General features: G+C 48.7%; 1 protein-coding gene across 3 annotated transcripts in view; it reads left to right on the top strand.

Annotated features, from left to right (window-relative positions):
• Positions 1-23,674, top strand: part of CRTC3 (CREB regulated transcription coactivator 3) — a 98,047-nt gene extending 74,373 nt beyond the window's left edge. Inside the window, exons 8-15 of one of the 3 annotated variants that reach the window (XM_061158763.1) lie at positions 1,597-1,682; positions 3,841-3,890; positions 9,012-9,229; positions 12,246-12,544; positions 17,689-17,889; positions 17,978-18,058; positions 19,628-19,730; positions 20,187-23,674. In XM_061158763.1, the coding sequence (XP_061014746.1) occupies positions 1,597-1,682; positions 3,841-3,890; positions 9,012-9,229; positions 12,246-12,544; positions 17,689-17,889; positions 17,978-18,058; positions 19,628-19,730; positions 20,187-20,392 (1,244 nt within the window). In that variant the 3' untranslated portion in view covers positions 20,393-23,674. Of the gene's footprint in view, positions 1-1,596; positions 1,683-3,840; positions 3,891-9,011; positions 9,230-12,245; positions 12,545-17,688; positions 17,890-17,977; positions 18,059-19,627; positions 19,731-20,183 lie in introns of all 3 variants that reach the window. The other 2 variants (XM_061158762.1, XM_061158764.1) reach the window with 2 other exon arrangements.
• The last annotated feature ends 1,940 nt before the right edge of the window (positions 23,675-25,614 follow it).

The raw sequence follows: 25,614 nt of genomic DNA, 5'->3' as shown, positions 1-25,614 counted from the left end.
CCCACAGTCACAAGGCTGTACAGCGGAGCAAAAGTTGTGATCACTTGAGAATAGTGATTAGACACTTAAGCCACTGGTTGTCCCAATATCCTTCCTTCCTCAGCTGTCTTTCTCAGCCTGTTTAGAAAGTTTTGTGAGCCAGTAATTGACAGATATAAATAATGTGAGGAAAATACAAAGTGATTGCAAAATAAAATTGCAAACCTTACAGAAGATAATGAGTTTCATAAAGCTGATTAATGTTGAGGATCTACTAAATGACTCTGGAAGCCATTGACAGATGAAGGCCTGACACAGCTCATTTATTCATTCAGTACCAGGCACTGTTTTCTTTTCCCTAAAATTTCATAATCTGAAATTTAATTTTCATAATCTGAAAGTGAACAACTAAATTAGGTTTATACACTGCAGGGGTCAGGACTCATGGGGACTGTGATAAATGAGGAGTTTCCTGTGCCAGAGGTGCAATTCTCTTTCATCATCTTATTTACTCCTTTCTGGGAAGGCCATTTCAGGCCAGGAGTAAAATCATGAAAGGTTGAAACAGCAATAAATATCTAGTCCACTAGGACCAAAATAAAGAGATGGCTGCAAGGTTGTTTGCATTCCCCCAGTGAGTTCTTTGAAGAATTACAACCAGTCTTGGATACGAAGTGACAAAAAGCAATGAACTTCTCCAAGGAAACAATCCCCATTACAGTTTTACAGTGCTGGAGTCCATTTCAGCCATATTCTTGTGACCAGACTCTCATGAGAAGTAACATTAAGTCATCTCTCGCAGCCCTTGCAACTTTTCCTGTCATCTGATGTTATCTTTCAGGGGCTTCCCTGGTGACTCAGATGGTAAAGAATCTACCTGAAATGCAGGAGACCTGGGTTAGATCCCTGGGGCAGGAAGATCCCCTGGAGAAGGAGATTTCCTCATCCTTCTGGGTTCTCGACTCCTCTTTCTGCCCCACACCCAGCCCAGGACCAGGCATCTTCACTGCCACCTTGTCTTTCACGAAATATTCCTCTTCTCTCTTTGTTACCTTCCTCATTCCCTCTCTCCTGAATTTTTGTGGGTCCCTCCTCATCCCTTTTCTTCCATCCTCTCCTCGCCAGGTTTGCAAGGCCCTCCCTGACCTGACCTCTACCTTCCCACCCTTCTCCTTTACATACTCGGTGGTTATCCATCACCTCCACTCTCTCTCGACCTTCGTTCATGTTGCTCTCTCTCTCTTTCTGGGGATGGCCGTTTCCTGTGTCCCTGAAGGACTGGCCTCAGTGCTGAGCCTAAGAGGCTGGGCTCTTCCTGGTCCACCCAGAGCAGCACTGAGCCCTTTGACCTTTTGGGCCTCCCCCTGATCCTCCTTCCAGACATGGGTATCCACATGCCACCTTTTCCCATGTGCAGGGTATGAAGTCCTCAGGGGCTGAATTCACATGTCACTCACCCATGCATCCCCTACTGTAACACTCAAAACACCATCTGTAGTAGACAGTCAATATGTGTTAACTCAACCGTTTCCACAGAGGTCATTTGTTGGGCCAGGGGTGGGGGGTGCTGGTGGGGGGGCCTTCTAACGTGGTGACTGTGCTTCTTCCCTCCTTTAGTGGTGTCTTTTCCCGGCCCGCTGAGGGAAGAGAACCTGCTGAACGTCCCCAAGCCACTCCCGAAGCAGCTGTGGGAGACCAAGGAGGTGGGTGGACAGCTGTGCTCCTTGTCACTGAATGTTTGCCCTTCAGAGGTCAGCGTCAAATCCCGCAGAGGATTTGGGGGGAAAAAAAAGCAGAGAGGAAGTCTGGTGACAGAGACAGAAGAATATACTAGGGAATGATGGTTCAAATAAAAACAAGCATAATTGTATTGATGGGTTAGGACAACCATCTCTTAACTTCCTAGTTCTCATGTGAATTCCCTCTTTCAGAAAGACTGGTTGGTCCCTCCTATCTCTTTCATATTATAGGAAGTGCTAAAACCCAGTTACAAGTTAGAGGCAGATTTTTCTGTTTTGTAGCCAACACCAGCTGTGAGTCACTAGCTTCTGTCCATAATGGCTGGTTCACCAGATAACTCCTTTCTTTAGTGAAAACCATTTGACCTGAGTCATCCAGAAGTTGGAAAGAAGTCCTCCGTTTAACAGTTTCTAAGAGCCTTTGAGTACTTGTCCCTGTCTCCACCGTGGCTCCCTCTCTGTTAACCCACCTGCTATGGAAGAGAGGGGGGGTCCCATGGTACCCAAGTCAGGCTTTCTTCCATAGAGGATCTGCCGCCTCTGAAAGAAAACAACGCATCCGCCCAGCCCTGAGCCAAAGGAAACCAAATGAACTTTTTGGCCAACCTAATATATATATGCTAAAAAAATAATAACAGTAAAAGAATGAACCTATTGACTCAACTCTTCTCCCAGAAATGACTGATGGAGAACTGCAAGTCCGTAAGAGCTGAGTGAGGTGCAGGGCACTCCCTAGTGCTTCAGCGCTGCGGTTGTTCGTGCTGTCTCGTGCTTGACCACTGCCACCTGCTCAGGCTTCCTGTGGGCCAGTTTCTTCTCCCTGCTCTACCAGAGTCATCGTTAGCATTAGGGTGAGCCTGAAAGGTCTTTTATAGAAGCAAGATGTTTTGATATTCAGTCTTTTGGGGGGAAAGAGATGTAAAAATTCACATACTTAGACACAGGAGAAGCCCACTGTCCTTCTCCACGGGAGGCGCCAGTGGTTTTGGAGGCCTTTGTCAGAGGACAGCTGTGTCTTCCCCACAGAGGGGTCAGTGGCAGCCAGTCTTCTCTGAGCACCAGGGAAGAGGTACTCTCTATAGAAAGAGGTGTTCATCTCTACTAGTTCTTTGTTTTTTTGCTGCGCCGCATGGCTTGCAGGATCTTAGTTCCCTGACCAGGGATTGAACTCAGGGCCAAGGCAATGAAAGCACTGAGTCCTAAGTATTGGACTGCCAGGGAACTCCCCTCATCTCCCTTAGCTGTTACAGATTTGCATAAATCAATTCTGGGAGAAGAGATGAGTCAATAGGTTCATTCTTTTTTTTTTTTTTAAAGCATATATTAGGTTGACCAAAAAGTTTGTTTGGTTTCCTGTAACATCTTAGGAAAAAAACCCCAAATAAACATTTTGGCCAACCCAGTATATATGGAGCATCTGTTGCCAGACATTGAGGTGCAGGGATGGGACAATAAACAAAATGAAAATACCTTCTAGGGACATCCCTGGTGATCCAGTGGCTTAGACTCCCTGCTCCCAATGCAGGGGACCTCCGACTTCCATCCCTGGTCAGGGAACTAGGTCCCACGTGCCGCAACTAACCATTCACATGCTGCAACTAAAAGGTTCCCCATGCCACAGCTAGGATTGAAGAGCCTTTGAGCAGTAACTAAGACCCAGCACTGCCAAATAAATAAAGTAAAATTTAAAAAACAAGGGGAAAAAAAAATCCCCCCCAACTTAGATTTTAGTTGAAATATTTCTTTTCTTCAGATGTTAATTTCCTCTTTCTTCACTCTAGCTTATGTCTCTCTTTTCTCCTGTTCCTCTCAGACTAGTTAGAAAATGAATATTTATTTAAAAGCTCTATGGGAAGCATATTGGCCTTTTATAAGAAAATAATTCATTTAGAAGAGAATCATCTAGAAGCATCAAATTAAGAAAATTTATTAGTATCATGCCTCCCTTATGCCTGGAAAAGTCTAGTCAGAACCTAACCTGCTGCTTTGTGAGGATGCTGTTTCTATAAGCTGGCTCTCCACTTGCACCAACTGGAGCCCCGAGATACCTGCAATAACAGTTTCTAAAAACTTGAATTTGGCTTTACAGTGAGTAAGCCTGGCTTCCTGTGTCTCTCCCCAGATCCAGTCCCTGTCTGGGCGCCCTCGATCCTGTGATGTGGGAGGTGGCAGGTAAGAGACGTTCTTTCAGTTCTTGTTTCAGGGCCGTCCTGAAGGTTTTACCGAAAGGAACGTCTCGCTGCTTCATCAGAGAACGCTGAGAAATTTTACTCATTACATATAAGTTGAAAGTCAACTGAATTTTCACAAAAACAACAGCTCTCTTTCGGTACGCTCATATTTCATTTGTTCAAAGTAATTATATTACATAACTGCAAAAGTAAAACTGCCATAAATATGTTTGAGAATTACATCACTGACTCTGGGTAAACACACAACCCCACCGGAGGAAGCCGAGGCCTGCAGGTGTTGAGGGAGCCCACCAGCCTCACGCCTTTGGAATCTGTGGACCCCTGGCAACTTGGTGACCAGAAGTTACCTAAGAGAGTTTGTACAAATATGCCAAATGTCACAGAATCATGAACCTCAAAGGGATAGATTCTGTGTTATGTACATTTTATTTTTACCACATTTTTTTAAACTAATGGAAGATGAGTAAATAGGAAAACTTCCGATATTAAAAGGAGTTTCTGTGGAACAGCTAATTAACAGTATTTAGAAGTATACAGCTTCACTCCCTGAAAAATGTGAGAGACAGCTTTCAAAAAAAAAATATGTGTAGTACTAACAGATGAAAACATTCCTGAGGAGATGGGCCCGAGGAAGAATGTGGAGACAACAGAAATGATGAAGCCCACACACTGACAGACCCGTGAAGACGCAGTGAGGGAGCCAGGGGCACCATCACTGAGTGACGCAGACATGGGGAGGCCCTCTCTCAGGGTCTTCGCAGAGAAGGACTGAGCCCTGGGGATGCACAGTGGTGTCCTGAGAGCACAGGGGGCAGGGAGGGGGACCCAGTGACCCTCAAGGCTGCCCCCCAGGCTTGGAACAAAAACCTGCTCAGAAACAGCAGCTCTTTCCAAAGCCAAAACCGTGTGGTTTGAAAGCTGGCCTCTTGCATGATCTAGCTGAGCACAGGTGCACTTTCTAGATGGTCTGACGGTCTACAGAGGAACTCAAGCTATAGTACCTCAGGCCGTCCTTCTTTCTCATCTTCCCTGTAAAGCCTTCGCTGTTGTCTAACAGCGCTGAGTTCAGGGCCCGCCCTCCTGAGCAATGGGAGCACAGGCATTCTTTTCAGCTAGTTAAGTATAAACCCATGCAGTGAACAGCCCACTGAGCTGAGATCAGGGTTGACCTCTTGAGAAAGTCAAAACGCCTTTTAGGACGCCCACCTGGTGAGACCATCACACCTAGGAGTGTAGGTCGTCCCCACAGCTAGGGCTGAAGATTCTTCTCAAGAATTCATTTTGGCTCAATCCTCAGGCGGATGGGTGATGGAGGCCCTGCAGGCCTAAATTACAGAAGGGGCTGCGTACTTTCAACTCCTCATCCCTGCCCCCGAGAGCTTTGAAACCAGGGTTCCTTAGGTGACAAAACTTGCTTTCCTGCTCTTACACTAGACGTAGGATTCTGTCCCGTGACTCCTGTTCATCTGGTGTTTATTGACCCCCTACTCCTAGGCACTGGAGCAGAGCAGTGAACGAAACAGAACAGGCCCCTGCTCCCAACGAGCTGAGGCTCCTGTGGAGTGAAGTAGGCGAAAACAATCAAGCCAATAAATACATGTCATGTGTTGGTAAACGCAGTGAGGAAAAAGAAAGCCAAGTCGGGAGAACAGCAACCACAGGTGTCTGCAGGAGCCTCTCTGGTTCGATGAGCTGTAACCAGAGTCCGGGATGCAGTGCAGGGAAGGGCAGAGGGAACAGCAGGAGCATGCCTGCAGAGCGTAGAGGCAGGTGCAGCCCAACCCAGAGTCCCGTTGGACTCGTTGGAGGGTGCTGAACCAGGGAGTATGTCATCTGCCTTATAGCAGATCCAGGAGGTGACTCTAGCAGCTGTATTTGGAAAGTTACAATGTGTGTTCCTCTCAACCAGAGGGAAGGTACTTTGAATGTCAGTGACAACCTGGGTTGTGTTTGTCACAGTTACCTTCTCCATCTCTGCTCTGTGCTACCAGGTGCCGTCTCTGCCTTCGCGCTTCCTCCCTCCCTCTGAGCACCCAGGGACCTTCCTTCTCTCAGTCAGAGAGCCCGTTGCCCTCATAGCGAGCGGCTCTGCATTCACAAGTTTATTTCCTAGTCCTTGGCCCTAACACTGCAACCAGCTGTCTGGAAGACAAGGCATCCCATTCAGCTTTTCTACAGTCCAAGTCATCCTTCTTCCTCACCCCTAAAGGACCCCTTTCCTACTTCCCCTTCTCTCTTCAAGCCTCCACGGTGATCCCAGTCCTACTTCACCAAGAAAAGAGAAGCCGCGGGAATGAACGCCTAGCGTCCCTCCCGCCCCTCACCCTATGCTTCTCAGCCCCATGCACCATCCTCCCTTGTTTCTAGTCCCAGGGGCTCGGCTGTCAGAACATTCTGTCTGTTCATAGCTTTACCCATGTCCTTGGCCCTTCCGGAAGCCTCTCTCCTGCTTATCCTTCCCACTTCTGTGTTTTCTACCTTTCCCTCTCCACTAGGTCTTCTCTCTGCATTAGTCACACTTAAGGATTCTGCACCGAAAAGTACTATCTGACCTTGCATTCCCTTCTAGTCCTTCCTTCTCACTTCCAGACTTCTCAGCCACACTTTCTGAAAGGCTTTCCCCTCGAGGCTCCCTTCCTGCTTGTCTGCTCCTCGGTCCACGGTGGCCTGGCTTCCTCCCACACTATTCTGACAGAACTTTCCTCGAGAGACCTCCCTTGACACGTCCTCCCATGTTACTGAAGCTCGGCATCTAAAGCAGAAGTCCTTCTCTTACCCACACCACCTACCCTGTCCCCAGTCTGCTCATGTGCTTCCGTGTTCCCTGTCCTGGTGGGGGTGGTTCCACCCATCCCCATGCCAGAAAATCAGGGGTCACCCTTGAGCACTTCCTTAAACACCTCCAGAATTTCTCCCTATCTGCCCGCCTCCACGCTCTCATTACGTCTTGGTGACTGCTCAGCAGCATAACTCTCCTCTTTGCCTCCGGGCCCCGCTTCTTACACCCTCCCCCAAGTTTGGCCCAAGGATGAGTGTGTCTTTCCCGCGCTCTCCACCTTCCCCTGGCTTCTTGTCATCAGCTTAAGCCTCATGTACTTTCCGCCTCCTCCTCGAAGCCCGTCCCCCATCACATCCCCCGCTCCTAAACTCGACCTTCCTGTGGCGGCCAAGTTCCTGGTGCCCGCAGTGTAGTCACATGCCTCTTTGCTTCACCCGTGCTGGGAACTCTGCCTGAAACAATCTTCCCATTTGGAGCATCTGAATTCTTGAGCCTTCCAACTCAGCTCTGACGTCCTCCAGGAATCTCCCCTCCCCCAACCCGCTGGTCATTCCCTCCAGGCCTTGTACCATAGGGCTCCGTCACTGCACGACTGAATTGGATTTTATACTGCAAGTTATTTTGTTTATGGCTGCTTCCCCTGCTTTGTCCAAGTCTCCTGAGGCCCTAATGCCAGTGGCCTGCACCCAGAACGTGCTCCGCTGTGTGTGCTGTGCTGAGTCAAGGGTCCTCAGTGGCATTCACCATCTTCCCCCCATCCTGGCTGAGGGCCCCTCCTCCAGCCACTCTCCTCTTCACCCATTCCGTTCTTTTCCTACATCAGACATGGACCACACAGTCGCTTCTAACCGGTCTCTTCACCTCCCTCTCTACCCCTGTAGGGAGCCCTCAACACCACAACCACCAGGGCCTCTCTAAACTGTGACTCTCCGTCTCACACCTGGGCTCCCTGTCTCCTGCCATCACTGATCCACATTCCAGAACAGCCTGTCATCACGCCCTCATTTCCTCCCTTGCCTGCCCCTGCTGCTCATCTCCTGCCCCTGCTTCCGCACTCTGCCCAGCGCCCTGGCCATGCTGCGCTGCCTGCCATTCCATGAGCACAGGCCTCCCTCCCCAGCCATCCCCACAGCCACGACTCCTGCTTCTGCATTCCCAGTGACACTTGTATCAGTCCTGGACCAGCGAGCTTCCTGCCGTACTGCAATCGCTGCCTTACCTGTCTGTCTCCAGCCTGTCTGTGAACTCTTAAGAGCAGTGCTCCCCAGCCCTGGGCTCAGTGGCCCCTCCCCGGGCCCACTCTTGTGGAGTAAGGAGTCCAAGGGGCTAAGGGGATGCAGGGAGCAGCCAGAGCTGGGTCCCCGGGCTGGGGAAGACACAGGCATGGTAGGGGGCGGACTGTGGACTGGGGCTGCCTCTCTGCATGTTCTAGCACAGAGCTCTGAGGAATGGGAGAATTCTAAACTTGAATCTGGCCTTCCAGGCTACTACAAAGGTACAATCTGTCAAGACAGAAACGTAGAAGATAATTCTTTTTTAAAGATTTATTGATTTGATTTATAACTTAAAAAAATTTAAACAGTTGGCCTGTGGGGCCCCCATCTGTACTCCTGCTCAAGCTGCACACGCTCTGCTCATTCGTCATCCTCCCACCAGCACTCAGCCTAGTGCCTGGGCTCAGAGCAGCTGCGCCGCCGATCCTGACAAAGGAACGGTCACGTGTCTTTCTCACTTGAAAGTTTATGGAAACTGTTAATGGAAAAAGTATACTTTGGAAGGTATTTGGCTGATACAGGAGATCCTTTTTTTTGGGGGGGGGGGACGAAAAATGATTTAGAAATGTAACCAAAAGAATTGAATAAATGCAGAGCAGCATCTCATATCTTATACAGTGCTTGACAATTTTCAAAGTACTTTTGCATCAATAATCTAACCTCTGTACAGTGAAGTAAACCAGCTATATGTGTATCCCCTCCCTCCTGGACGTCCTTTTACAGTAGAGAGTAATGCAACATTATAAAGCAGTTGCACTCCAAAAAAAAAAAAAAAAAAATGCTGACAAAGGAAAACAGTAAAAGCGTACACATGCAACTAATCTTGTCTTAGAAAAGATTCCTGTAACACAGGCATAGATGACATCCTTAGTCCGGCATCACAGGTAAGCAGATCACACTCTGAAAACAAGGAAGAGACAGCCTCCACGAGGACTTGGATCTTTGGTACCCATGGCTTTTATCAAACACGGCAAGGTATCATACACATCCTGTTCCCCCGCAGCCAAATGCATTTTAGAGAGTAATACTTAACCTTTCTTTCTTTCAGCACTTTCCCACACAACGGTCAAAACATGGGCCTCTCCCCCTTCCTGGGAACCCTGAACACGGGGGGGTCGTTGCCAGATCTAACCAACCTGCACTACTCGGCGCCACTGCCAGCCTCCCTGGACACCGGTGACCACCTCTTTGGAAGTATGAGTGTGGGGAACAGCGTGGGCAACCTTCCCGCTGCCATGACTCACCTCGGCATCAGAGGCTCTTCTGGTAAGTGGTCCCTGCTCCACTGGGACCATGCCTATGTCCCCCTGGTGGTCCCTGGCCAGGGGGCATGTTAATAAATCGTAGAGTGAGAGTGACTGTGTCTGAGTTAGAGATAATAACCCACTGGGCTTCCCAGGTGGCCCCGGTGGTAAAGAATCCACCTGCCAATAAGGAGATGCAAGAGAAGAGAGTTAAATCCCTGGGTTGGGAAAATCCCCTGGAGTAGGGAATGGCAACCCACTCCAGTATTCTTGCCTGGAAAGTACCATGGATAGAGGATCCTGGTGGTCTACAGTCCATGGAGTCACAAAGAGTGACTGAGCGCGCATGCATACCACCCACTAGCTTGTGTACCTCTCAATTCTGCTGACATTTCACTTAGGTGGTTCTCTTTCTGCTGAGCTTGATGAGCTCTGGGGCAGCTCAGTGAAACCTTATTCTTTTTTGTTGTTGTTCTTTTTTTTCGGGGGATGGGGGAGCAGAGTTGACCACACCTCACAGCATATGGGATCTTAGCCCCCTGCATTAGGAGCGTGGAGTCTTAACCACTGGACCACCAGGAAAGTCCAAAACGTCATTCTTCACTGTCTTCTCCAGCCCACATGCCTCAGGGACTTGGAGAATAAGATTTGAGAGTCAAGAAATAAGTGTCCATTCTATTCTGTGTTAGCTGAACAATGTTTGTGGTCCCTTATCAACATATGATGATATTTAATAATTGCAGATATCTCTCTAAACTCTTCCAACTTCCCAATGGATTGCAAAAGAGAATATTTTGAATTTTAGAAAATTATGGGTATAAGGAAAATATCTATCCTTAATAGATATGTATATTAAGTATAAATCTGCCACAGTTCAAAACTACTGGATCAAATTTTCAGAAGTGCTTAAAGGTGCTTTAACTGTACTAAAAAGCTACTCGTAAGGTGACTTGGCTGTTACCATTGGAGTTTAAGTCCCTGGGGTCTCTGGGAGTCTTTGGGATCTCTAGGGTCTTTGAGTTATCCTGCTGCTTTACTTATGTGACCTTGGTGACATCTCTGAACAAGGTCATCAGAGGTCACGTGAGTCCAGCAGCATTGGCACTTAGCCACCTTGGGTCTTGTGGAAGCTGGCATTCTCCAGCACAGCCTTGGACGCTGCTTCAGCTGAAAATCCTGTGTTTAATTGCGGGCTGTTATTTTCCTCAAACAAGCATTGTATTATCGAGGATATGTCACAACCAGTGCTTAAGTTTTTAGTGTTTCTACGCACTCCTTAAAAGCGCATGGTATGAAAGATTGCACATATATTTTTAAAGATGTGTGTGCTTTCTTTCTGAATGACTGAGTTTAAAAAAAAAAAAGTCTAAATTCATATCTTTGGCTCTATTTTTCATTCTTATTTGAGCCAGCCACATCTCTGACCTTTCCATGGTGAGTTAGGTAGGGGGATAACTACTTAGAGTTTTGTCAGAGACATCTTTCCTACCTTTTCAAAATCAATTGTGTGGGTGTGTGTATGTGTGTTTGTGCTCAATCATGTCCTACTCTTTGCTACCCTATGGACTGTAGCCCATCAGGCTCCTCTGTCCATGGAATTCTCCAGGCAAGAATACTGGAGCGAGTTGCCATGCTCTCCTCCAGGGGACCTTCCCAACCCAGGTATTGAACCTGGGTTCTACATTGCAGGCAGATTCTTTACCATCTGAGCCACCAGGGAAGTCCTCAGAATCACTTACTGGCTAAAAATTCTTTTTCATTTCTGCATTTCCATAATTTTCATCTAACACTTAACTTTTGGTCAATGTGAAACAACGCAGAGTTCTGCTCACCCCAGCTGTGGGCACAAGAAGGTGGGCTGGGCTCTGAAACACAGGGGTCATCCACGGAGATGCACTGTAGGGCCAGCATTCATTCATGGAATGAAGGCACCCTGCCATGCCCTGGGCCAGGTGCCAGAGAGCCAGCAGGGCAGAGGACAGGCTCCCTGGCCTCCCGGAGCTTGTGTCCTTGCAGCATGTGTTATGGAAATACCTTTCCCAAACTCTCTTGCTAAAATTCACTCCCCTCCCCTTAAAACAAAGCACCAACAAGCGCATCCTTTTCCCCACACTGGAGGAGACAGTAATGAACAACTTCTCAGGAGCCAGAAAAACAAAGAGAAAGGAAGCCCTGGGCTCAGGGTGTTTAAAGAGCCCGCCTGAGGCAGCCCGCCCCCCACATCGAGAACCATGACACCCAGTGAAGGCAACCGAGGGTCGTGGCTGGTTGTCAGGGACCAGGCACTGGGGGCCCTGAACACAGTGGGTTGTCCGGCCCTGGGATCTGTTCCTTGGACGGGAGCAGAGGAACTGAACATTCGCCTCTGCTGCTGCCTGCCTACAAGTTCTTACTCTCCCAGTGGTTGTTTACATAATCTCATTCTCAAGAAAAATCTATTCTCATCCGTTTTTAAAAAGCTTTTTATTTTGTTTTGGGGTAGAGCCGATTAACAATGTTGTGTGATGGTTTCAGCTGAACAGCAGAGATACTCAGCCATACATACACATGTATCCACTCTCCCCCAAACCCCCCTCCCAGCAAGGCCATCACGTGACACTGAGCAGAGTTCCCGCACTGTTCCTTGTCGAAACCATTCTCATCAGAATGGCGTTGTGCCTCTTAGTCTGAGTGCATCTTCTCCTTGCCCTTGATACCACTTTTTTTCCCTTTGGCTTAAACAACAAACATTTATTTCTTACAGTTCTAGAAGTTTGGAAATCCAAGATTAATGTGTCTGTGGAGAGTCCACTTCCTGGTTCATAGGTTCCTATTTTTTTTTTTTTTTTAAATCAGACGATAAGTGCATTACAACATTCTGTTCGTTTCTGCTGTACAACCTTGGTACCTTTTCCAGCAGGAGAGTTGCCCGGAGCTTCTTCTCACACAAAATCATCATCAAATACAAATAGGAAGTTGAGTTTTTTCTCTACTGTTTGGGAAACAGAAGATGTGGTTGGTAACTATGAGGCATAAGTTGTGAACGTGCTGTCTTCCAGGTCTCCAGAGTTCTCGGAGCAACCCCTCCATCCAGGCCACGCTCAGCAAGACAGTTCTCTCCTCCTCCTTCAACAGCCACCCGGAGGCCTCCGCTCCCAGCGCCTCTGCCCTCCACCCCTCACTCCGCCACTTCTCGCTCAGCAACCCATCCCTTTCCACCACCAGCCTGAGCGGCCCCTCCCGGCGCAGGCAGCCGCCTGTCAGCCCCCTCACACTGTCTCCTGGCCCTGAAGCACATCAAGGTTTCAGCCGACAGCTCTCTTCAACCAGCCCCTTGAACCCGTATCCTGCCTCACAGGTAAAAAGCAAGCGAACTAACAGTGAAACAGACTGAAGCAGATGGGAACTGAACCTACGTCCTCACTCTAAGCGCGGTCCATGAGGTCTCGGATGCAGTCAGTTCTCACTTCTGTGTGAAATCAAATCATTCCTAAGAGCAGAGTTGTTGTGTTGCCTTGTCGTTGTTTAGTCACTCAGTCGTGTCCAGCTCTTTTGTGATACCATGGACTGTAGCCCGCCGGGCTCGTCTGTCCATGGGGTTCTCCAGGCGAGAACACTGCAGTGGGTTGCCATTTCCTACTCCAGGGGATCTTCCCAACCTACGGATCAAACCCATGTCTCCTGCACTGGCAGGTAGATTCTTTACCTCTGAGCCACCACGGAAGCCCATTGTGTTGCTTACTCTTAAGCAGACACTGAACAGTTGGTGGTACTTTCATGAAGTTGGACTTGCAGGAAAGGGGTCAGGTGTGGAGGGTGAAACCCAGTTATGTCTGAAATAGAAGGGAAGCCAGGTTGGGGTTTTAAATTTGGTGTGGAAAATCAATAATTGATCTCTGAGCACTGTAAGCCACAGAGAAAGCCGAGGAAGACATTGAAATACCTTCCTGAAGCTTCCATATTGAATTAGACCTCGTCCCTAATTACATTGAGAGATTTAAGAACAGTCCTTCTCTTGTTGATTAAATGCTTAGGTACAGTAGGATCATATCTCTATAAAATGACCCGGATGAGTCTGTTTAGAAAGAGGCACACTTTGAAGTCACAAGCCTGCTACAGAAATTTAGGGTGGGAAACGTCATCTTTCTGACTTGTTGACTTTGTTTCTATTCTAAGTTTTCAGGGTGGTTTTTCACAGTCATCAGTGAACATGTTTTTAACCTGTTGGTCACTCCCTAGATACATTATAACATCATTTACTCACCACTTCACTATAAGTGAGTAATGACTTAGCAAGAAGAAGTTGACAGAACACAACAGAGGTTAGCAGATCCAGTTATGAGTCACTCTTTACCAATTATTAGCTATGGGATCTTTATTATATGAGTAATCCCTTTCGGGAGAGGGTAAGAGAGTATTTCATAATTGTTTTTTAATGGTTCTTTCATGTTATTGGATTGCCTTTAATTTATTTTGCAAGATTATTTTATAGGGGCTTCTCTGGTGGTTCAGTGGTAAAGAATCTGCCTGCAGTGCAGAAGACCGCCTGCAATGAGGAGACAACAGTTCAATCCTTGGGTCAGGAATATTCCCTGGAGAAGGATAGCAACTCACTCCAGTGTTCTTGCCTAGAGAATCCCATGCATGGAGGAGCCTGGAGGGCTCTAGTCCATGGGGTGGCAGAGTCGGACACGACTTAGCGACTAAACCACCACCAGCAGATTATTTTACAGGATATAAAAAATAATACTGTCTAGCTACATTTTCGGAGAAGGCAATGGCACCCCACTCCAGTACTCTTGCCTGGAAAATCCCATGGATGGAGGAGCCTGGTAGGCTGCAGTCCATTGGGTCACTAAGAGTCAGACACGACTGAGCGACTTCACTTTCACTTTTCACTTTCATGCATTGGAGAAGAAAATGGCAACCCACTCCAGTGTTCTTGCCTGGAGAATCAGGGTTCTCTTGCCCGGCAAAACGGGGTTCTGGATGGGGGAACCTGGTGGGCTGCCATCTATGGGATAGCACAGAGTCGGACACAACTGAAGCGACTTAGCAGCAGCAGCAGCAGCAGCAGCAGCTACATTTTATGGAGACCATAGAGATAAACAGCACTCTTTTCCAGACATTTTCATTTTTATCTGCTAAATATTAAAAAAAAAATTTTTTTAAAAAGTCAGTGTTATTTGTGCACATAATTTCAAAGGTCAGATAGCTCTAAAGGGCCTGTTATGAAATAACAGTTGTCTTCCCCACCCCACCAGCCATATTTCTCACTGCCTGGAGGTGGCTACTTTTGGCCATCTTAGCTGCTCTTTGTATAACAGTGTTATTTCATGCTGGTTTTGCTCTAGGTTTTTAGTGTTAGGTGTTCTCTAACAACATCCTCCTGTGGAAGACTAGGGTTTAGTTCTCTTTCAACCCTCCCAGGTCCTTCCCTCCCCCCTTCCCACATGTTTTTCCTACTCATTCTCCTCATCTTCACCGTGTGGTTTATTACATTTAGTTTTGAATAGAACAGTACTCAGTCTTTAGTGTTGTAACAGTGTAATCAGAGTTGAACCATATAGCTTACTACGAAATAACAAAATGAGGAGCTTTTTCTGCTGGGAGTTAATGAATGTCTTGTGTTTTTCTCACTGCGGTTTTCTCTGTATGTATTTCTCTGTATTTGTATTCAATCTCAAGCTCTCAGCATTGGGTAGATCTCCTTTTGATACATTAGTAACAAGCCCTCCAGTAGCTTTCCAAGAAAGAGTACATGTGACGTGGCATGACTTCTGTGTGTCCTCATTCTACCCACCACTTAACTAATAATTGGCTAAGTGTAGAATTCAAATTTGAAATAATTTTCTCTTGAAGTTTTGAAGGTACTAATCTGTCACCTTTTAGTTTCTAGAGTTGCTACTGAGAAATCCAGTGCCATTCTGATTCCTGAAGTGAAGTGAACTGAAAGTGTTAGCTATGTCCAACCCTTTATGACCCCATGGACTGTATAGCCCGCCAGGATCCTCTGTCCATGGGATTCTCCAGGCAAGAATATTGGAGTGGGTTGCCATGCCCTCCTCCAGGGGATCTTTCTAATCCAGGGATTGAACCCACTTCTCTTATGTCTTCTGAATTGGCAGGCAGATTCTTTACCATCTGAGCCACCAGGATACCCCCTCTGATTCTTAATACTTTGAATTAAATCTCCCTTTGTTCCTTGTGAGGTTTGCAGGATCTTCTTTTTTCCCCCCTTAGTGTTCTAAAACTTCAAAATAATGTGGCCTGATATGAGTCTGACTATCTGGTTGGTTTCTTCGACCTGGAAACTCACCTCCTTCATTTCTGAGAAATTTTCCTGAATTATTTCTTTGACAGTTTCTTCCCTTCAGTTTTCTCTGTTCTCTCTTGAATGTATGAATGTTGGACATCCTGTACTTTCCCTCTAGCATCCTTATTTTTTTCTCTTTCTTTTCTCTCTCCGTCTTTTTCCTCTGCTTTCTGGAAGAGTTTCTTAACATTATCTTCCACCCTTCTGTTGAGGTTTTCATTTCTGCTCTCATCCTTTTAAACTGCCAAGACATTTTTTGCTCTTGTTCTCTGAATGTTCCTTTTTTTCATAGCATCATATTTATTCTATGGATGCATATCATCTTTGATGTCTCTGAGGTTGTTAGTGATAATTTTTGTTCCAGTTTCTTTTTATTTTCTTTGAATAGATATTTTCCAAATTGCATAGAAGCAGCGAACATAATATAATGAATCTTCCTATACCCATCATCCAGCCTCAACAGTCATCAACATTTTTTTTTTTAAAGAAGTAGCTCTCTTTAGCTGTACCAGGTCTTAGTTGTAGGAACCTGGGCGCTCCGCATTGGGAGTGTCTTAGCCACTGGACCACCAGGGAAGTCCTCGACATTTTTATAATCTTGTTTTATCCATATCCCCTCTCTTTAAAAATGTGTATAGAGGTGCATATTATAAATAAGTATGTATTTCTAAAAGATAAGGATTTTTTAATCACCCTAAATAGTGTATTGATAATTTTCGTTTTCCTGACAACTTCTTCCTACATAAATTTCCCCAGGTTTCTTTTCTCAGTTTGTCTGCTTGGGTCTCTGACTTACATCCAGACACTTCCCTCATGATCTGGTGATCCTTGGCATCCTGCTCATATTTAGCAACAGGACACAGACACATGCACACAAATTGATTGGAAGCTCTGTGTATGTGGGTGGGCTTGTTGAGTACAGTCTTCACTGTAGACAGATCCAGCTCAACCCTTTCCTGGGGGGCCCTCTGGTATCGTAAGTTGGATTGTCTCCCAGGCTAGTCAGATCCCCAAAGGATGCTCTCCCGATCTTGCGCCTGGCCTGTGCCCAGGCCCAGCATTGTGGGAACTGAATTGGAAGGAGAGGTGGAGGCTCAAGGGGCCACAGTGAGCTTTTTTTTTTTTTTTTTTTGCTTTCTCAGAAGCCCTGCATTCTCAGCAGCGCCTCACCTTCTAGGGTCTGATGCACCCAGTCCAGAGACCCCGGGGCCATACTCCCTCCAGAATGCAGCCCTCAGCCTCCCACCAGGCATGGGCTCTGGAACCCACTGCTGCCTGCCAGCCTCTCCAGATTTAGCTTCGTCTTCTCCCGCTGCTGCCCCCTCCCCGTTCCCCCCCACCCCCACCCCTCGGGGACTCTGCGATGGAACCAGACCTCCTCCCCGCTGCCAGCCCTGCATTTGGTTCCCTCAGGTCTGCTCAGCCAGCTACTGCGTGTCCATCTGCTTTTCATTTTCCAAACTTCATTCCCATTTTTTTCCTTCTCATTATCTTCATCCTCGTGTTGTTTATCTTCATTTTAGCATTATTTACGATGGTTTTCATTTTGTTTATTAATGTTTGTTGTTGTTTAACGTTGTTTTAGGGTTTCAGTGGGGTTTGGGGAGACAGCAGAGCTAAGTGCTGTTTTTCAGTCTTCTATTTTTAACCAGAAGTTATGGCTGTTAAAAAAAACCAAGCAAACATGATCCTCATTGAGAAGACTGAGACAAAACTGGTTAACTTGGCTGCATTTTGCTTTGTTTGTTTTTGAAGACAATAGAAATTGTCGCTGAATGGAAAATGTTTTGTGGGGAAGTGACATTTGAAGTATACTTTGCAGGAACAGAAGTAGGTTTCTCAGAGCACAGTGTAGACTGCCAGGGAGAGGAGAATATCAAGGTTTTTCCTCACTTTGAAATTTCCTAATTGTAAAGGGGGGCTTCCCTGGTAGTTCAGCAGTTAGAATCTTCCTGCCAAGCAGGAGACTCGGGTTCAATCCCTGGCTCAGGAAGATCCCCCGGAGAAGGAGATGGCAACCCACTCCAGTATTCTTGCCTGGGAAATCCCATGGACAGAGAAGCCTGGTGGGCTACAGTCCATGGGGTCACAAAGAGCCTGACACAACAACTAAACAACAACAGCATCCATGAAGGACTGACCACTAGCAACTCAGAAGCTGAGTACTTAGTGGCTTTGTTTTTCAGATGGTGTCCTCGGATCGAAGCCCGCTCTCCTTCCTGCCCACAGAAGCTCAAGCCCAAGTGTCCCCCCCGCCCCCTTACCCTGCAACCCACGACCTGCCCCAGCCTCTGCTGCCGCAGCCCCATGCCCAGGAGCCGCCTGCCCAGCAGCCCCAGGTGGCCTCATCGCTGCCCCAGTCGGACTTCCCACTCCTCACAGCGCAGGTGAGTCCCACCCGGAGCCCCAGGCAAGAGGGGATGCTCATGCCACCCTGCGTTCCAAGCTAAATGGTTCCTTCCTTCTTCCCTGAAGGGCTCATCTTTGACCAGCTTCTTCCCAGATGTAAGCTTTGACCAGCAGTCCATGAGGCCAGGTCCAGCCCTTACTCAGCAGGTGAGTGAGTGCCCGGGCCTGCCTCGTCCCAGAGCAGGAACTGTCACCTGCAGGCTGCTCCAGAGGGGAGACCCACACCCAGCAGGCTCGGCTGGTACTGTACGTCTCTGACCTCAGGTGTGCTCAGCAGCTGGGGAGCCTAGCATCGCCCCGAGCCCTAGATGCTGGTGCCGGCTGCCTTAGTTCATTGTCAGGCATCAGTGGAGGACCTTTTGGAACACGTGGTGGAAGACTTGTGATGACATTCTAGCCATAGAATTGTAGACACGCTCATGCTGGAAGGAACCGAGCAATCCATGGGTCTATCATGATGAGAAGATAAGGAGCAGGCAAGGGCTTTGCCTCGGCCCGAGTTGCTGTGTGTGGCCTCCTGGGAGCCCATCCTGGCCAGGCAGGGGTCCTTCCTGAAGGTTCTTTCATGCAGCCATTTTCTTTTGCTTTTTAGTTTCTCCCTAATAACACAGACAATCTTTTATATCCCTAGATTTTATGTTGTTCAGTTGCTAAGTTGTGTCCGACTCTTTGCAATCCCATGGACTGCAGCATGCTAGCCTTCCCTGTTCTTTACTATCTCCCGGAGTTTACTCAAACTCATGTCCATCGAGTAGGTGATGCCATTCAACCATCTCATCCTCTGTCACCCCCTTCTCCTTCTGCCTCAGTCTCTCCCAGCATCAGGGTATTTTCCAATGAGCTGGCTCTTCGCATGAGGTGGCCAAAGTGTTGGAGTTTCGGCTTCAGCATCAGTCCTTCCAGTGAATATTCAGGGTTGATTTCCTTTAAGATTTTATAGTATTCGATAATTATGGTTTGGGCTCCAGGATATATTACGGAGAGAAGGAAGAGCACTTTCCAGAACCTAACAAAAACAGTAAAATAAATAAAGACAGATGTTTTCCGTGTAGGCTATGGGGAGTGGTGAGAACCAATAGTCTCTGCCGCCTGATTTTCTAGAGAAGCCATGTGAGTCTAGTGTGAGTCAGTGTCTTTCTGAAAAGTGATGGAAACTCCTACTTTTGAAAGATGTTTTAATGGTTTAAAAATTGATTTCAGGAATGGCACCTAAAATAGGCTCCAGTTCTGACCCATCCTCATCAAGGCTTTTTGCAGAGAGAGGCTTGCTTGCATTCCTCCCTCTGAGAGAAGGAGAGGTGTCTACTGTCTGATTTCTTTTGAAAGCAAAGAGGAAAAGAGCCCATCACTTCCTTGGTTATAGACAGAGCCTTTGAAGGGTTCCCACCCATGGTAGTTTCCAGAAGCCTCAGTGTTCTGAGGAGGGAGGTGGCTGTGACTGGTGGGCCTGCAGGAACCACAGCCAGTGGCGTTATCCAGGATGGCGTAGAGTGCCAGGCAGTGTGCGAACAGGGACACATCACCCACAGTGTGGCCCTCAGGCCCCTCCTCCACTGCAGTCCCCCCGCTACCCAAGCAGAATGTTCTGTGTGGGCTGTCACAGCGGAGAAGGGGTATGACAGCTCCCATGGCTGGTTTTGCTTGGGGGGCACACAGCACAGTCCTCCCCAGGGAGGTAGAGACCATCCCTCACACAGTGACCTCTGGTGCCTCCAGGTGCCCCTGGTGCAACAAAGTCCCCAAGAACCACAGGACTCCTTTCATTTGAGACCAAACCTGTATTCCAACTGCGGGAATTTCCCAAACACCGTCCTGACAGGTGAGTGCGGGCCACCTCCCAGCTGCTTCTTTCACGTCACTATGTTTCTCCAGATACCGCTGTAAGACAGTTTAAACAACATAACATTATATAAAGCCAAAACATGAAAGCCCTGCAGCTCAGCTTTACCTTGTCGAGAATTGGGAGTCCAGCCCCAGAGACTGTGAGGCAGTGGGGAAGGGCCTAGTGATCCAAGCCTTCTTCCGACCTGCTTAGTTTCCGGTGACTGACCACTGTTCAAAGGGAGGAAACCTGCAGAACTGGGACTTGTGGAACTGATTGCAAAGAACACAGATTCCAGAGCAGGACTGTGGGCCTGGGAGTGGTTGGGACATGGGTGATGACTGTCCTGGTTGGCGAGATGGCAGGGGGTCATCACCAGTCGTGTCCTGAGTGACCTGGCCCCCACGCCTTCTAATCCGCACTGTTCTCCTCTCTCGCTGCTCTTTCTAGAAGACTCGAGCACCAGCCTGTTCAAAGACCTCAGCAGTGCGCTGGCAGGCATGCCCGAGGTCAGCCTAAGCGTGGACACTCCGTTCCCACTGGAGGAAGAGCTCCAGATCGAACCTCTGAGCCTGGACGGACTCAACATGTTAAGCGATTCCAGCATGGGCCTGCTTGACCCCTCTGTAGAAGAGACATTTCGAGCTGACCGACTGTGAGGTGATCAGAATGGGACAGGAGGACTTATTTTCGAAACAGCTAAAACAGAACGGAATGGAACCAGCTCCACCCCTGGGTGTTAGTTAACTCAGGCTTCTGACCTGGAAGGAACCCAATTCCTCAGCTCCCAGCTCACAGATGAGGTCCCATCTCAGTCGCCGTGGCCTTCTCTCAACCACAGAGCTGGGCGCCGTCCCTCAGGCCCACAGCACAGGCCCTGTCGCTGCAAGCCTGCTGCTTTGGCGCTTCTGATGACTCGGTCGTCACCACACCTGTGACATCTTTTACTGACCATCTAGCTGGTCAATGAGTAAAAGAAAATGTGTACCGAGAGGCCTCAGTAGCCGTGTATAATGCTCAGAACCACTGATCTCAGTCAACACTGAAGAAAGGACCCGAAGTAGGGGGCGGTCTGGGGCTGCGGGCCTCCAGGAGCCGACTCACCTCCAGCAACGGTACCAAGCCCCACGATGCCTGCCGTGGTCCCACTGCCTTGACTTAGCACCCCAGGCAGCCATGGGATGTCCAGGGCAGTGCAGAGGGCCAGGGCTCCCTGAGAGACCTCCATTCAAACACAAAGAAGGATTTCCGCCACATGTCCAAGAACAGACATGAGTTGAGCAAACTGAATTCTAATTGGTTTTCTCCCGGTTTGTAATCTCTTCTCTGCTGCTGCAGTACCGCTTTTCCTTTGGATGAGAGGAAAAGGAAGATTATTTTATTTTATTCTGTCACTGAAGAAAAAAAAAAAAAATCAAAATCCCCTGGTAATGGATGAGCCTGAAGAGAACAGGGCTTCTACTCAGTGGCTGCAGAAGACAGAGAGAGGGGGGGCTGTGTGTAGGTATCTTACAGGCACATGATGTCCTCTAGACAAGCTCCAAACCATCTAGACCTCCCTGTCAACAGACTGGCCAGGAGGAGTGGCCAGGGGTCTGGACCAACACCACCACCCCTCCCCAGCAACTGTGCAGCAGCAGAGGGAAGCTGGTTCTCTGTGGAAAGGGGGTGTTCCTGTCACCCCACTAGACCGTAACCTCCTTGAGGGCAGAGACTGTGCCTTACCCATCACCAAACCCCTAGCACCCAACAAGTGCCTGGCGCTGAGCAGGTGCTGCTGACCTGGGCGTCGAATGCACACACGCGTGAATGAGCAGATGAAGCACGAATGAATGAACCTGCCTCGCTGGGAGGCAGTCTAATCTTTCACTGACCCTCTTTCTCACCAAAGCTTCTCAGAGCTTCAGCTTTTCTAACACTTATGCCTGTGGTTAAGTGAAGCACACACTTTAAGATGCTTTTAACACTAGGTGACCCAAGTCCACGGTTAGGCCACATACCTTGTCCTCCTCAAGTCTATGCACGTGGGTGGACAATGTCTTGTGAGTGCACCTAGGGTGGCTCAGCAAGCTGGGGCCTCCCCCATACTGGGACCTCGGGGGTCCCAGCCATCACAAACATCTTCTCTCTCAGACCCGTGTCTTGCTCTTGATTCCATTAAGAGATTCACCCTCTGAAGCTGAAGAAATAATGTATAGTAAAACGAAGGCCTAATTTACGGAACCATCATTAGGCATCAGTACTTTAGCACAAAATGGTATTACTGTATTTCCACCAGCACCTCTGATTCAGTCTATGCCAGCCCCTGACCAGAAACCCCGATGGGTGGGCTTAAAAACCATCAGGGGAGGAGTCTGGGCAAAGGGGCCTCACACGGGCCTGGGAAGACAGCATAGGGTGGACAGACACACTGAAGGAGTGATAAAGATGCTAGAACCAGACAGACAGCTTCTTTCCAGGGGACACCAGACATGTTGCTAAAGGGTCCAGATTGCTCCCACCTAAAGAAGCAAAGCGGCACCGTGTGGGTCTGAACCTGACATGTGTCCCTGGTGTCAGGAAGGGGTCTGTCACAGGGTCCTGGGCTGTTGACCTCCCCAGACCTTCTGTTTCCTTCTGTCTCCAGGGGGCTGCCTTCCCTCCAATCTTTTAAGTAACCCCAACGGTGCACCGCTCTGTCTCCAGTGTGGAGCCCAGGTCTTGGTGTTCCTGCATCACATTCTCTCTGAACACCCCCCTCTTGACTTAGAAAGACCAGAGCCTTCCCTGCCTGAGCTCTGGCTCAGGAAGGGGCCGTGGGCTTCCCCTTCGAAGCCTTATTCCCAGTTAGACTTCCAGATCTCAGCAACTTTTTGTGAAAGAAAATGGCCTTTCATTGTACACAGCACCCCAGCATGCTGAAAGAGCCAGATGCTACCTGCCTCTCATGTGTCAGAAACCCCCTGAGATCTGAACTAGCCTTTCAGACAAGGGGGAGTGCTGATGTCATGAGAGGTGTTTTGTTTTTTTTTTTTTTAAATGGAGATTCCAGGATAGTCTGCTCTCTACACAGTGCCTTACCCGTGGTGATCACTGGTGTCAGGGTCCTAACTCTGTCTGCACAGCAGCCCAGCCATACAGCCAGAGACCCCGAGACCTGCAGGACCAAGTATGCTCCCCTGGGCATTCACCAAGGACTTGTGGAAATGGAGGCTCCTGGGAAAAGTGACTTGTTTGGGGGGAGGATAACGATAACAGTAAGGTTTAGCACTGAATCCAGTTTGTCCATCCCCTCTCTTCCTGTGAAAAGGTTTTGGACATTATACAACCTGCCTTGCTTACCCATGTCAAGGACACCCATGGACAGGGGTCGCCCTGACCTCCTCACTGCTGCCTTTGGTCCTCAGCATCTGAAATGGCTGCAGACTTCAGAGTAAACTATTTTTCAATATTTAGTTTTTCACAAGAAATCGATGGTTGTACTACTCTCATTTACTAGCAGTTAAACAGCATAAGACTAAAAACCTATCTGTGTTTCTGTTTTTTCTTCCCCCTTCTGTATGGTTGTGGTTTTTAGGACATAAGGTGTCAGGAGAACCTTGGTTATGTCTAGATCAACATGAATTCTCCACTGTCCTGTCTCATTTCTCCTAAGTCTACTGTATATTACCTGAGCTGAAATGTATACCCCAGTCCATCTGCATAGTTGAAGACACTTTCTACTCTGACCCTTGTCGTCTCTTCTGATTCATGCACGGACGGTCTGGTCCCAAGCGTGTTTCTTCCACGGCTTTGTGATGGAAACATCACAGCAAAACTAATCAGACTTCCCACCAGTATCCTAGTCCACATGCCCCTCGTCAAACAATATTTAAAGATTGGAAATTTGTATAAAGTAGCTTCCAAGTTTTATAATGCATCGTTTTACATCTTTCGTAATTAAAAGCAGCACAATAAGGTTGTATGTGCGTCCAGTGTCTTCCTTGGGCTCCGGTGAGATAAACGGGTGGCGAGTCCTTCTCAGCGCAGCCTGCAGTCAGAGATTTCTGGTCCATGGCTGAGCAGAGCCTGCACTGGCCCGCTTCTCCTAATACGTGCCGTGGCGCCCAGTCCTGAGAGAAGTCCAGAAGGAAGTAGGGGCACGTGTGTACCCAGGACAGAGGCATCGTTGTAGGGCATCGTTGCTCCCTCTTCTGAGGTTCAAGCCACTGATATGCCTCCCCCGCGCAGTCACTCTGCTGCAGGTACTGGTCTTTAGCTCTTTCAGTCCTAAAGGAAATCAACCCTGAATATTCATTGGAAGGATGGATGCTGAAGCTGAAGCTCCAATACTTTGGCCATCTGATATGAAGAGCTGACTCATTGGAAAAGACCCTGATGTTGGGAAAGATTGAGGGGAGGGGGAAAAAGGGGTGACAGAGGATGAGATGGTTGGATGGCATCACCGACTCAATGGACACGAGTTTGAGCAGACTCCGGGAGATGGTGAAGGACAGGGAAGGCTGGCGTGCTGCAGTCCATGGGGTTGCGAAAAGTCAGACACAACTGAGTGACTGAACAACAACCCGTTTCACCAAGGACTTGGGTTCTGCTTTCTACCCCCAGCCCCTCTCCCCCTGTCCCAGCAGGGTTCAGAGCGTGGACCTCTCCAACAGCAAACAGCCTCAGCTGCCCCCGGAGACCCACTTCCTCAGCCGCACCCAAGGCTCGTCATAAAGATGAATCTTCTGAAATCTTACTCAGAAATCCCACCTCTGACCCCGACTTGCTGAGCCACCATTTCTACTCAGGTCCCCACGTACCCTGTTATCTGACTCCACCGGGACTTCTGTCCCTTGTCCCTCCTCGCAGTCCGCCTGTCCCCTCTTCATTCCCCGGCCGAGCCCACCGACTCAGAGGCCTTCAGGACACCCTCACCAGCCCTCCTCCTGCTCTGAGCCTGGCGTTTCTCAGTAGCCACACACTGCCCCTAAGCCCCCTCCCTCTTCTGCCCCCAGACCTCTCCTCCCATCAGGGCCCTTCTCTCCTCACAGCTGGAAACTCCAGGTTTCCTTCAGAGGGCAGCTCCCTCAGCATTCCAGCTGCCCCCACGCCATCCTTTCTCCTGGAAAACTTGTCCTAAATCTGTACCCATCCGTTCCTCCCTCCCCTCTGCCTTACCTAGTTCTCGTTTTTCACATGTGATTTATCTGTGCTTCCTCCAAGGATTCCTGGTCCTCTCCAGCAGCTTTTTACCCTCAGCCTGAAGACTGTCTGTGTGTTTAGTTCCTCAGTCGTGTCTGACTCTTTTCAACACCACAGAGTGTAATCCACCAGGGTCCTCCGTCCATGGGATTCTCCAGGCAAGAATACTGGAGCTGCCATTCCCTTCTCCAGGGGATCTTCCCGACCCAGGGCTTGAACCTGGGTCTCCTGCATTGCAGGCAGATTCCTTACCATCTGCGCCACAGTCTCCTCCTTGCTAAAGACCAACCGTGAAATAATGCTCTCCTCAACTCCGACTTCTCCTCCAACCACAACCTCTCTCTCGAAGAGTTGCTCATGCTCAGCTCCGGTCTCAACTCCTCTGGCCAGTCCAGTCCCGCTCCTCCGTGGCCCTTCCCTGACATTTGAGCCCTGTGGCAGCTCCCGTTCCCTCCCCTAGGTCCTCTCTCTGGCTCCAGTAAATCCTCTTGTTCTCTCAGGGCACATCCTCCGCTACCATCTCTTTTCTCAGAACCACTGTCCCCAGGCCATCACCTCCAAGTTAATGGCCCCCGACATCCAGCCTCCCATCTGCCTGCCTGTTAGCTCAGGCTCACCTGCTCCACCCCATGCGCCCTCCGCACAGCCCTTCATAGTTCTGTGTTCACTGGCTAGCATTCTTCATCACACTTGACACTGGCCGTCCCCATACAACTCT

Source organism: Dama dama, chromosome 13 (assembly GCF_033118175.1).
Source record: "Dama dama isolate Ldn47 chromosome 13, ASM3311817v1, whole genome shotgun sequence".
Classification (NCBI taxonomy): Eukaryota; Metazoa; Chordata; class Mammalia; order Artiodactyla; family Cervidae; genus Dama; species Dama dama.
This window is presented reverse-complemented; position numbering and strand designations above follow the sequence as displayed.